This window comes from Candoia aspera, chromosome 4, assembly GCF_035149785.1.
Source record: "Candoia aspera isolate rCanAsp1 chromosome 4, rCanAsp1.hap2, whole genome shotgun sequence".
In the NCBI taxonomy this organism is placed as follows: domain Eukaryota; kingdom Metazoa; phylum Chordata; class Lepidosauria; order Squamata; family Boidae; genus Candoia; species Candoia aspera.
The window spans coordinates 91,841,565-91,855,693 of NC_086156.1; the positions used below are offsets into that span (position 1 = coordinate 91,841,565).

Genomic DNA, 14,129 nt, shown 5'->3' on the forward strand with positions numbered 1-14,129 from the left:
TTTGTAATTGTCTCCTGGTACGGGGAGGCTCCCATGCCACAATAGCTTCCACTTTTGCAGGGTCCATTTCAATGCCCTTAGCGGAAATTCAATAGCCTAGATAATCAATTTGTGACTGATGGAAGGCACATTTTGATAGTTTAGCATACAACTCTGCTTTTTTCAATTTAGCCAGCACCTGACGCACCAAGTGGATATGTTCTGACATGGTTTCAGTATAAATCAATACATCATCCAAATATACCAGTACCCCCTTAAATAGGTGGTCATGCAAGACCTCATTGATTAGTTGCATAAAAACCCCAGGTGCTCCCGATAAACCAAAGGGTAAGACTTTGTATTGGAAAGCCCCGAGAGGACAGTTAAACGCTGTTTTCCACTCATCCCCTTCCCTTATCCGAATACGAAAATAGGCTTCTCTCAAATCTAGTTTTGAGAAGATTTTGCCTCTGGCCAGATGTGATAACATATCTTTGATCAGGGGCAAAGGATATTTATTTAATATTGAGACCACATTGAGCCCGCAAAAATCGGTACAAAGCCTTAATGACCCATCCTTTTTTGGCCTGAATAGGACAGGGGCTCCTACCGGGGAGTTAGCAGGCTCAATGAAACCCCTAGCCAGGTTTTTGTCAATGAACTCCCTTAGCATAGTGAGCTCTTTGGGAGACATGGGGTATATTTTTGGGTGAGGTAACTTTACATTTGGTAAGAATTCAATGGCACAGTCCGTTTTTCGGTGGGGTGGCAAGCGATCTGCTTCCTTTTCCCCAAATACCTCAGCAAGGTCCTGATACTGACTGGGCAGTCCCTCAAGAGGTTGAAGCGTTTGTACAGTAGTATACGCTACCCCTCCACCCTCCATGTCTTCAAGTAGATCTTTTTCGGGTACCTTGTAAAATCCATCCGCAAAAGTCACAGTTCTATGTAGCCAGTTGATAAAAGGATTTTGTTGCACAAACCAGGGCATGCCTAAGATACCCAGAGGACCCCCCACTGGAGCTACAACAAATGGCAGTTTTTCCTGATGGGAGCCCATCTGCAAGGGGACCAGCCCCGTGGAATGAGTGACTGCTTTCCCTCCCGCCGTAGTTCCATCCAATTGGGTGAAGATCATGGGTCTTGGCAAAGGAAACGTGGGCAGTTCCAGAGCCGCTACGACATCAGGGCGCATAAGGGAACGGGAGCAGCCTGAGTCGAGCATGGCCCAAACTTCTACAGTTTTGGTTTTTGATCCCAGCTTAACTTTTACAGTCAGTGTAGGGAAGTTTCCACTCACCGAATCGTGGTTACGCCCGGTTTCTTCCACCTGCCCTAGGGCGCCCTTCAGGGCAGGTGGTAGGCTTTTCCCGCCGGCTGTTCAAATTGCAATTCTTCTTCCTCTTCTCCGAAGGGTAGTTCTGGTGGGTCCAGTTCTGTGATGGCAGCTTTCAGTTTCCGCGGCAGAGCAGGCGACTTCACTGCAGGTTTCGTCTGCCGTTCTTCTGGACGGCGTCTGGGACACGACGTGGTGCGATGTCCTTCTTTTCCACATCTCAGGCATTGACCTTTGGAGAACCGTCATTCCCTTTCCTCTTCCCAGGCTTTTGGCTTGGGGCAGCTGGCAAGTCCAGTCGTGCGCACTCCTCTGGCAAGTCGGGATTGTCTAAGCTCTTTAATATGGGCATAGGTTTGCAGGGCATTTTCTGCGCTGCCCGCCAACTGAATCCACCCGTATAGCATCTTAGGATCGTCTCTTCCTAGTGCCCAACGAAGGATTTCTGGTTCTAGCCCCTGCTTAAACATTTCAATTAAAGTTGGCTCAGACCAGTCTTCCACCTTCCCTGATAAAGCTTTAAATTCCAGCGCATAATTGGCAACTGAGAGGGACCCTTGGTAGAGCTTCCTCAGGGCGTTTTTGGCTGTCTCTTGGGCTAGAGGGTCTTCGAAATGCTGTTTAAGTGCCCACAAAAAGTCATCGAAGTCCTCTAACTCTGTTGCCTCAGTCTGGCACAGTTGCACATACCAATCAGCTGCCCTCCCTCTCAGTTTGTTGGCAATAAAATTGATTTTGCCGTGTTCTGAACGAAAGTTTCGGCTCCAATCCTCCATATAATGCTTAGCATTAGTGATAAAGAAGGACAGCGTAGTGGGATCCCCATCGAACTTCACTCCAAATGGTGGGAAGTTTCTTACCAGCTCAGCTGGCTGTGGCGGCTCTGTGAATGTCAGCGTACGCCGAGCCCCCATGGGTGGTCGATCCCTGGGAGGTCTTGCCTCTCGCCCCCCCCACCTGACGGGATGATTGAGTCTTGCTTCTTCCCCTGGGCGGTAGGGTGCTATGCCTTGGGTACTGAGACGGCTCTTCCTCCCAATCTTCCTGGGTTGGCTCTGCACCCCTGGGGAGATCCTTAAGGATTGTCACTATTAGATTCATTTTGTCCTCTAATGCTTTCATACGAGCAGGAGTCACTGGCTCTTCCAGGGGTTGGTTAGTTACCACCACCCTCGGTGACAAGGGGATTTCGGGCTCCCAGGATAGTTGTGGAGACCCCCTCCCAGGTGCTCTTTCCATTACGGTTTTGTGTTCACTCCTGAGGCTCTCCTGCATGGATATCAGCAACTCATCTAATTGGACATCCCGCATCTCCCGACGTGCCCCTCTTTGTGCTCTCGAGATTAGCGCTGGCCGGATCCTTGCCGACTCCTGCTCTTCCTCGCTCCCTTCACTCGCGCGAAGCTGATGGTCGGTCATCGCTAGTGTTCCCTCTTATCCAACGATTGGATGGGGCTAGCGGAAGATGGTTGAAATGATTCTCAGCTTTATGTAATGGTTGCCTAATCCCAAATACTCAGTCTCACAAGCTCGGGCTTAAAGATAACTGATTTATTAAAGGGAATAGTATGCAAATACAGAGAAAGCTGAGAATGAGCAAAAGTGCGCCAAATGCAAACTTAAAAAGCATTGCCTGTGAGCAAGTTCCGCCCCAATCCCTCGTCAGTGCGCACCCCCTCCCAGGTGCTAGGAACCGTTAGACGCGCCTGGGAAAGTAACCTTGAGCAGGAGCGCAAACCCAAACATACATTCCAAGCCCTCAAAACAACGAAGGGCGGAGGAATGGAAAAAGCCTGGATGGGCGAAGTAACACGGAACAGAAGATGACATGTGAAACGTTACAATGTTAACAGAACACTGAAATGGGTAACATGACATTTCTTATGGAGTAATTATAAAAGAAGACTTAGATGAACTTGTGAAAGCTACAAGTTTCTCTTGATCTCTTTGTTTCTCATGCTATAGATGAATGGATTCAATACAGGACACAATACAGCATAAATCACTGCAAAAACTGTATCCGTATTAAATTAAACTTTACCAGAAGGCTTTGCATAGGCAAAGACAACACTGAATATAAATACAGAAATAACAAGGAGGTGGGGAAGGCAAGTGGGGAGGGCTTTCTTCTTGCCATGGACAGATTGGATACTGAGCACTGTAAGAAAAATCTGCATGTATGTTATGATAATGAAGAGAAAGCATCCTTCTCCTATTGTGTTCCCTATTACAATACTCCAAAGTTCAACTACATAAAAATTAGAACAAGGAAGTTTTAATAATTGTGGAATTTCACAGAAAAACTGCTGCACAGTATTGGAACAGAAGGTGACAGCAAAAGTGCCACCTGTATGTACTGCAGCATAAAACGTTTATCATCCCTGCAATGACTGCCATTTGAGTACAGGCTGCTTTATTCATGACCATTTCATATTGGAGTGGATGGCAGATGGCAACATAACGATTATGTGCTATGACTGTTAGGAGGGCAAGATCTCATCCTTCAAAGAGAACAAAAAAGAATACTTGGGCCACACAGCCAGAATAAGAAATGGATCTGGTATTCAGGAGAGAATTTGCTACTGATTTTGGAACAGAGACAGAAATAGAGCCAAGATCCATTACAGCCAGATTCATGGGGAAGAAAAACATTGGTGTGTGAAGTTGATGGTCAAGAATTATGACCACAGTGATAAGAAGATTCCCAGTAAGGCTTGTCAGGCACAGTACTAGAAAGACAAAGAAGTGAAAGATCTGTAGTTTTCAAACATCTGAGAATTCTAGTAGGAGAAAAGTGGGTGGGGAAGTGAGATTATCCATGTTCTCTTTGCTAGGATCTACAGAAGAAATTAAAAAGACATTAATCCACTAATACTAATTAAATAATTAATTTAAATGTGTTACACTAATTTAACTTACCTGAAGGTTCTTCATCAATATTGGATTATTTTACGCTCAGTATGTGTCAATATCTGCACGTATGCCCTAATCAATGGCTTGTCAGTACTCTGTTGGTTTGCATAGTATGGTCTAGATGACCTTAGTGCAAAACAGCTCTGGTTACCTTTGTCAGATGCTAGCCAAGTGGGTATAGAACTGACCAGTGCTGTACTCACTATTGGCAGAAAATGCTGCAAGTAGCACAGGTAAAGTAATCTAAACCTCAAAGTTATTCTGTGACAGCCTTAATGGACCAAAGCCATAATAGCTGGTGGAGGCCAGTATCCTGTGCTCTCTGGTGTTGAATCAATAAATGAATTGGAAAGAGTGTGAACTAACACATGAAATGGAAGGAAAGGGATTTTTTTTTCCGATAAAATTAAGAGAAAGGGATAGGATATTACAGATCGGAATAAAAATGGGCTAAGATAATGAGGTTGATAAATATGTGCACAGAAGTGAAGCTGTATGTTTAATTATGAATAAAAGTGCTAAATATAAATAAGAAAGTGTGTATTGTTATTGTCGAGGTTGTGGTGGGTGTATATGAAACTAGGAAGACATGCACTGATGATAGTTGCATATTACATTCCCATGAATGGTGATAAGAGACAAATCAGATATGAATATGGGGAAGAATCGCGCAGCATTCTGAGTCAATGTGATCAAGGGAAACATTATTCTACTGGTGACAAGAATAGGTGGGGAAAATGAAAGTAAAATTTACAAAAATGCTCTTGGGCTTTTCAGACTGAAGAATTCATGAGAATACTGACTAATGAGTATATGGAACATATTTGTTGGTTCTGAATATATAACTTAAGGGTAAGTCTCTCTCTCCCTTTCTGTGCCATATGCACATGCACACACACACACAGCAAAGACATAAATATAAATCTAAAAGAATGAATTATTTGATTATTTTATAATGAAAGATTAAGAAGGATTCAAAGTTATGAGATGTTGAACGGAGGGCAAACCATTGTTGATAGTGCACCTTGGGGGGGGGGGGAAGAAAAGGAAATAAGTAAAAGAAACTCAGAATACAAGTGAACTGACTGCATTAAGAAGAAAAAAAAAACACAAATCCTGCTTGAAAAAGTATTAGAAAACAGCTTAATCTCTCAACAGAATGAATTGAAAGTCTGGCTAGAGGGAACTAGAGAGAGCTAAAGATTACATTTAAAGGAGAAGTGATTCTTTAATAATGGAGCACTGGATAAGAGAAGAATCCGAATCTCTCTGAGAACAGTGTACTCAGAATTTACTTTTAAGATTTTCTGGGGAAGAACTTTTATTGAATAAAACAGAGACTGAGGCTGATTTGAATGTGGATTTGAAGATGAATTTAAAGATACCAGGTTATAAAGAAGATACTGGAAAGGATGCTGACTTGGATTTGCAAACTGAAGATGATAATGAGTTGGAAAAAGATGCTAAAATGGATTTACGAAAGATACCAGCTGATATCTTAATAATCAAAAAGGACATGCAAATAATAAACCTGAAGATTGACTTGGAAAACTTCTCTACTTTGGATTTACAAAAGGACTATATCAAATCAATGAAGATGTCTTTGAGAGGAGATAAAGAGAAATAATGGAGTTGTTCCTGAAAGCAGAAAAAGAGAAAATGACAAAAAAAAATAAAAAAAATCAGTCTGTGGGTCCTTCCTTGATAGGATCAAGGAACAAGCTTTTTAAAAGTAAACAGAAGATTTATAAAGTAAATTTATTTGCCCAGGGTTAAATATATATATGTTGTGTTTTCTGGTAGTTGTAAATGGTACTTTTCTTTGACCCAGATTGAATGATGAGGTCTTAAGGATTTGTATATTGGGGAGAGATTTCTTTGTTTTACTTTTTGGAGTGAGGGTTAAATTGGTTTATATAAATAGATTTTTATTATTATTATTATTAAACTAAAAATAGCTATATTACTCTTCATAGACATTTGATGATTAAGATTGAAAGATGAGTTTGTATAATTTGATTATTGTTAAGGGATGAGATATGGGAAGAAAAGTCCTTTTTTTGCTTTCTTATTGAATTACTAGAGAAGGTGTCAAGTTATGGTGATTGTCTATACTTGTCTGGAGGGAAGACATCTTTTATATATCTGTCTTTTTTTTTTCTTTTTTTCTCACTTTCTTTTGTCTACCTCTTCTTACTTCTTTTTCTTTAACTTTTTATATTTCTTGTAGTTTGTATTAGTGTTTTAACTTTGTATTTTAAAATTGTAATAAAATCACTAAAAGAGAATGTGTCAAAGAGCTGTGTAGGTCAGAAAAAAGAACTGTCTATAAAAATTGCTTATGCATTCAAAATCAGCAGAGGTCAATAAAGGTGAAGAGGGAATTAAACTACAGAAAATTGAAGACAAATTAATGATTTGAATTCTGGAGTATTTGTTATACAATGTGATAATTGTAGGGGAAACATTTACATTCAGTTTAGTAGAAAAGAATCATTAGAGAAGTCTAGATAAAAAGCCAAGATGTAACCATTTCCTCAAAGCAACCTTGATCTCTTTATTTCTCATACTACAGATGAATGGATTGAACATAGGAGGAATTATGGTATATATCACTGCAAAAATTATATTTGGGCTGCATGAATCCTCAATGTAAGTCCTTCCATAGACAAATAATCCACTGAACATAAATACAGAGATAACAGCAAGGTGGGGTAGGCAAGTAGAGAGGGCTTTCTTCTGACCAGAGACAGAGGGGATTCTGAGCACTGCTGCAAAAATCTTCACATAAGTTAGAATGACGAAGACATAGGATACAATTGTAATAATGCCCACACTGATAAGGAGCCAAACTTCAGCAAGGTAACAGTTACAACAAGAAAGTTTCAATAGCTGTGGGATTTCACAGAAGAACTGCTTGATATTATTGGAACAGAAGGTGGTTGCAAAGGTGGTACCAGTTTGCATCATGGCATTAGGCAGACTACAAATCCACGTTGCAGCTGCAAACCAAATACAAGCTCCCTTGTGCATTATTCTATCATACCAGAGTGGATTGCAAATGGCAACATGGCGATCATGAGCCATTACTATTAGAAGGGCAAAATCACAGGTGCCAAAGAAAAGGTAGAAAAAAACCTGAGCCACCCACTCAGAATAAGATATGGAGCTGCTGTTCATGAGGAAATTAGCCATTGATTTGGGGATAGTAACAGAAACAGTGCCAAGGTCCATCATGGCCAAGTCCATGAGGAAGACGTACATTGGGGTATGAAGGTGATAATCAAGAGCTATGGCAGCAATGATGAGAAGATTCCCAATTAGGGTTATCATGTATAAGGCTAGAAAGATGAAGAAGAACAGAATCTGAAGTTCCCTGGCATCTGAGAATTCAAGAAGCAGGAAAGAAGACACAGAAGTAAGATTGTTCACCCTCCTTCACTCTTATCTGCAGGACAAAAGAGAAGAGAGAGAAACAGTATTGACTGGAGACTAATCTTGCAGTTAACTAGAAACAGTTCATTCTAATTCAATATATCAACTGTTTCTTTGTTAAATCACATTAATGCACTTTTTTTCAAACACAATTTGATCAAATTATATCAATTGCACTTTTTTTCCTGCAGAATTTTTAGTACCAAAAGTCTTTGTATGCATTTCTAGTTGCATTTCTAATAAAATTTTGTATGTCTGTTTTCTGGTTGTGAGCTTTCTGGTTCGAAACCGCATGGCGGGATGAGCTCCCGTTGCTAGTCCCAGCTCCTGCTCACCTAGCAGTTCGAAAACATGCAAATGTGAGTAGATCAATAGGTACCACTTCAGCGGGAAGGTAACGGCATTCCGTGTCGTCATGCTGGCCACATGACCTGGAAAATGTCTACGGACAATGCCGGCTCTAAGGCTTAGAAACGGAGATGAGCACCGCCCCCTAGAGTCGGACATGACTGGACTTTACGTCAAGGGAAACCTTTACCTTTACCTAAGAAATAGATGATACAAATAGAAGTTACAATATTATAAGATATTTCATATCTATTTTCTAAACAAAACCTTTCTGTCCCTGTTCAACTTTAAGATAAGAATGCTTGATTAACACAGTTCAAGTAACTTTTAAAAAAGACTTTTGATAGTAAACATTCATTAAATCAATACTGTAAATTATACATCTAATTAAGATGTACTTCTCTTAGGGTGTATACATAAATTCTTACTTCAGTATGACACAGAGACAGAACAAACAAAAAGCTGTATGTTGAAATGGATGTATAACTTTAAAGAAACAGTTACAACACAACAATGGGAAGAATTATGGACTAAATATATAAAATATACACCAAGTTATAACCTAAAGGAAAAATGGTACAAAATGTTCTTCAGATGGTATGCAACTCTATCAGTAATAATCCATGCCTTTAGTGAGTGTGATTGAGGCCCTTTTTTTTTTTTTTTCTTTTGATTGTTCCCTCTGTTTTGTCATTTCTGGCATCTTCATTCTGTTGTCATTGTTGTTTCCTTGTTTTTAAATATTTCTTAACGATTGTAAACTGCCCAGAGCCACTGGTAGCATATAGAGCACATATTGTAAATAAATTATGATTAACACTATTATTGTTGCTGTGGTTGTTATTACTGAGGCATCCACCCACAATTTAGTTAGCTCTTCTTCTGAAGAGGGAATCAGAGATGCTTCCAATAAAAAAGCATCTAGAGTCCTTACAGCCTACATTCACAGTACTAATTCAGTGTATTTTTAAGGGATATATGTTTAATTAAATTTAGTCACAACATCTCAGGATACAAGGGGATTACAAGTTTCAACATATGTCCCATTCTACAATGAATTGCTTTCCAATACTATTATGCTTCATAACATTGTCTCCACATTTAAAAAAAAAAAGATCCACCTGTTCAATAAATTTTCAACATTTTTTTAGAAAAAACAATTATTTACTTTAGCTATTAAGACTGAGTTGATGTACAGTAAAACATCTTATGCCAATTCTCTCTGAATATGTTGTTCAAAATAAATCTGATATTCCTGTTCTATTGATATGCTCACTGTTGCATCTCTATAGCTATATTCAAATACTGCATCCATTTAATCATTACAGTCTTTGACTTGTTCAGATTCTGAGTCATGCTTCTCTAATAATTTATAATTTATGCCTAACACATGTTCAATAATAGAAGTTATATGATTTTCCAAATCAGTCAATCCCCCTCATTTCTGTAATTCATGCGTTGCTGCACTGCTTCTTTGAAGATACTGGAACCAATTAAGATCTGGGTAGTAACAGCTGAAGAGATTTTACCTTTGTCCTGTTAACAAAAAAAATGTGCAATCTATACCAGTTACTGTCTCCACTGAGCAAATTTCTGGAGTATCTTCATCTTCATAAAAATAGACATTTAATAATGACAGTGAAAACCTTATGATTTCAAAATCATGCTAATCTTTTTTCTTCCACCATCCATCCCATGCTTTCCAACTGGCTGATAAACAGATGGCTCAGTTAAATATGACACATTACACAGTAAAGCATGTCGATATTTAGAATATGCTTAAGTCTTATGCGACTAATTAAAAATCATATACAGTAAGAAGTAATCTTCAGTGTTCAATTTAAGTGGCAGTTAATGGTTGTGGAAAAATGAAAGGGATGGGAAGGGGAGAATGTGTTATCAAAAGTTCCTCTTCACAATGTTTTTATTAGGCTTTATTTTTATTATGCTTTTTATCCTTATCATTTTTGTCTTTATTCTTGTACATTCTCTGGTTAAGCTTGTGCAATAATTAGAAAAAACAACAACAAAAAGATTTCACACTGGAGAATGCTTACATGTTTATGTGGCTTCAAGTGCTATACCAAACATTACTTTTTGAAGCTTAAAAATCCAGATGTTTAATTCTATATTAAAAACAATTCAGGTAGGATTATCTGTGTAACAATTCCTGAGATGTAATGTTTCTGTGTCTCACTAAAGATGGAGAGAGAGAGAAAGAGAGACTGACTGACTGACTAATGGGCTCACAATAGTTCCTCAAAGTTCTGACCATGGTAACATGAACAAAAACTGGGTGCCTGGCAAGCAGCTCACGCTTATGACCAGTTGCAGTGTACTGTGGTCAGGTGACTGCCAACTGTGACCTTCCCTGCCTGTTTCCCACAAGCAAAGTCAAAGGGGAAGTCAGTAAGGAAGATGGGAAGTCACTCCCTTCCACCTTCCAGCCTTTCTTCACTTGCACACACTGCACCCTACTTCCCCACTACACTTGCATGCACCACACCCTCGTTCCCCCTTCACTTTTACACAGTGTCTCCTCCTTCCCCCCTTCAGCTCAATGCACAGTGAATTAAACATGGGCTATATTTACTATTTATACCATATACTAAGGCAAAACCAAGCAAATCTCCTATGGCTTAGGGTAATAAGAAAACCTCACCATAGTTGTGCTTTATTGACTATCTTGTACCAGGTAATATATTTATAGAATTTGTACAACTCTAAGTGAGTTATGAAATGTGACACATGTCCACAGCTTGATGCTACTAATATTATGAAAGCGTTGTCTAAAATTCATTAGTATTATTTTTTAACAAATAAATTAAATGCTACATTTGATTGATTGATTAATTGATGGATATAGCCATCAATCTTATGCACCATAACACACAACAATAAAATGACTTTAACTTCTAACATGTGTGTTGTTAAGCATCTACAGTTACAATAATATTTCTGCATATAGAGATTTTCCAAAGGGTTTTAAGTCTAAAACCATCTATCCATCCATCAATCACATTGCAGGATATGTTAAATATTTGAGTTTTATTAATCAATTTCCGTTCTGTTCAAAGGTATATACTTGTGTATCTGGATTTTTTTTCAGATTGGTTTTGGAATGTGAAATATTTTGTTCAATCATTCCCAATAGAGAGTTTTTTTTTATCTTAGTCCATGCGGGATTAATTAATATAGCCTAACTTCATTACAATTTGAGTGTAAAGTTCGTTCATTAAATATATATTGCTCTACAGAGGGTTTTTGTTTTTGTTTTTTTTGAGCAGCCCTCTGGTTTGAAAATACTTCTTTGGGAACTACAGAGAATTCATTGTTCAGTCAAGCAATTGTCAAAAAATACATATTTCAGAGATGCAAGGAGATGTCGAAAGCAGATGATGCTGCCTCCCTGACGGAAATACGGAATTATGTGCTTTCCCAATGAGTGAAAAGAAGACTGATTTTATACATATACATATGCATATACATATACATATACATATACATATACATATACATATGCATATGCATATGCATATGCATATGCATATGCATATGCATATACATATACATATACATATACATATACATATACATATACATATACATATACATCCATCCATCATGACATGAGGCAGGACATGTGTCACGAGGACCTTGGAGTCTGAGTTGGAGGATGAGGATGAGGATGAGGATGAGGATGAGGAAGAGGAAGAGCAGTTGGGCTCTGAGTCAGCCTTGGAGGGGGAACAGGCATTGACGGAGGTGCAGAACAAATGGCCTCCTCGGCAGGCAGAAGAGGTGGGGCTGACCAACAAGCCGCAGGGGCAGTTGCTGCTGCTCAGTGAGGATGAGGATATGGCATTGCCACCCCCTCCCAGCCCGAGAGTGAGGAGAGTGGAGAGAGGAACAGCAGACGTCGGCAAGATATGGCATGAGAATGCGGCCTCACCCTCCTAATTAAGCTCCATCCAGTTCTGCCCCTATTTAAGGGGATCCGCAAGGCCAGACCATTCGTAAGGAACAACAGTTTGTTACCCGGACTTCATGTGCCTTGGCTCCTGTCAGAAAACTTGTGACTTGACTCTGGACTGGTTGTCAGTCCTAGGGCCTCTGGACTCTACTTCAGTAATTCTTATTGAACTTGGAAAACTATTTAAGGCAAGCTCGTTGGACGTTCGGGAAGGGCTTGTTTCTCATAGTGTCGGTGTGCTAATGGTAACATTTTCTTGCAGCTTGTGTGTTTGTTACATAAGTTCCTCAGTAAAGTTCATTCTTTTTGTAACTGCCTTCCTGGTGTATTGCATGTGTCCGGCCAGGTCAGGACAACATGATATAAGCAAAACATTTATTAAATTTAGCATAGAAGTGGGATTCACAGCAACCTGTTAGGAAAATAAAACATATCTCAGTTTCACTCCCTGGCAGCTCCTGCGTAAGTGAAGTGTTCCAGGGAGTCATTGTTAGATATTCTAAAAATAATACTAAAATAGATCAGACTATAATCTATCCCAGCAAGGGACAATTTTACATATTTCAGAAAAAAACAGAACAAGTCCATATGGATAAACATCCAACCCTCTTTGTTATCTTCAGCAAAGGATCGTTACCTTGTCATGGTGCTGGATCTTGAGCAACTCAATGATGCCATGAGCTAAACCATGAAGGGCCACCCAAGTGGGAAGGTCATGACAGAGAGGTAAGACTAAATGAAATCCCTGGGGAAGGTAATGGCAACACACCCCAGTATTCTTGCCGTGAAAACTCAATGGATCAGTACAACCAGAGATATGTTGTTATACATATGTCGGTATAGCATCGGAAGATGAGACCCCCAGGTTGGAAGATGGTCAAAATGCTACTGGGGAGGAACAGAGGATGAGTTCAAATAGCACAGGCGTGATGACACAACTAGCTCAAAGCCAAAAGGATGGCAAGCGGCTGACGGTGCTAGTCGTGAACAGCGAATCCAATGTTCTAAGTATCAACAGACCATTGGAACCTGGAATGTAATATCTATGAGCCAGGGCAAATTGGATGTGGTTATTGGTGAGATGTCAAGATTAAAGACAGAGGTTTTGGGCGTCAGTGAACTGAAATGGACTGGAATGGGCCACTTCACATCAAATGGCCACCAGATCTACTACTGTGGACAAGAGGACCACAGAAGAAATGGAGTAGACTTCATAGTTAATAGTAAAGTGGCTAAAGCAGTGCTTGGATACAATCCAAAAAACGATAGAATGATCTCAATTCAAATTCAGGGCAAGCCATCTAACATCACAGTGATCCAAATATATGCCCAACCACAGATGCTGAAGAAGCTGAAGTAGAGCAGTTCTATGAGGATCTGCAGCACCTACTGGACAACAAGCCTAAAAGAGATGTTATTTTCATCACAGGAGACTGGAATGCTAAGGTGGGCAGTCAAATGACACCTGGGATTACAGGTAAGCATGGCCTGGGAGAACAAAACGAAGCAAGACATAGGCTGATAGAATTTTGCCAAGACAATTCACTCTGCATAACAAACACTCTCTTCCAACAACCTAAGAGACGGCTTTATACATGGACTTCACCAGATGGACAACACCGAAATCAGTTTGACTACATCCTTTGCAGCCAAAGGTGGCGGACATCTATACAGTCACTAAAAACAAGACCTGAGGCTGACTGTAGTTCTGATCATGAACTTCTTATTGCTCAATTTAGGATCAGACTAAAGAGATTAGGGAAGACCCACAGATCAGCTAGATATGAGCTCATTAATATTCCTAAGGAATATGCAGTGGAGGTGAAGAATCGATTTAAGGGACTGGACTTAGTAGATAGGCTCCCGGAAGAACTATGGACAGAAGTTTGCAACAAAATACATCCCAAAGAAAGAGAAAACCAAGAAGTCAAAGTGGCTGTCTGTTGAGACACTAGAAGTAGCCCAAGAAAGAAGGAAAGCAAAAGGCAACAGTGATAGGGGGAGATATGCCCAATTAAATGCAAAATTCCAGAGGTTAGCCAGAAGAGATAAATAATTATTTTTAAACAAGCAATGCATGGAAGTGGAAGAAGACAATAGCATAGGAAGGACAAGAGACCTCTTCTAGAAAATTAGAAACATTGG

The 14,129-nt window shown here is 39.7% G+C and overlaps 1 protein-coding gene and 1 pseudogene across 1 annotated transcript; both read right to left on the bottom strand.

Moving 5' to 3' along the window:
• Positions 1-3,240: 3,240 nt before the first annotated feature.
• Positions 3,241-4,135, bottom strand: LOC134496641 (olfactory receptor 14I1-like; annotated as a pseudogene).
• Positions 4,136-6,724: 2,589 nt separating this feature from the next.
• LOC134496642 (olfactory receptor 14I1-like) lies at positions 6,725-9,367 on the bottom strand. Its single transcript, XM_063302353.1, has 2 exons — positions 9,288-9,367; positions 6,725-7,664 (listed from the first exon to the last, which is right to left on the bottom strand). The coding sequence occupies exons 1-2, from the start codon at positions 9,365-9,367 to the stop codon at positions 6,725-6,727; spliced, it is 1,020 nt and encodes a 339-aa protein (XP_063158423.1).
• Between the last annotated feature and the right edge of the window lie 4,762 nt (positions 9,368-14,129).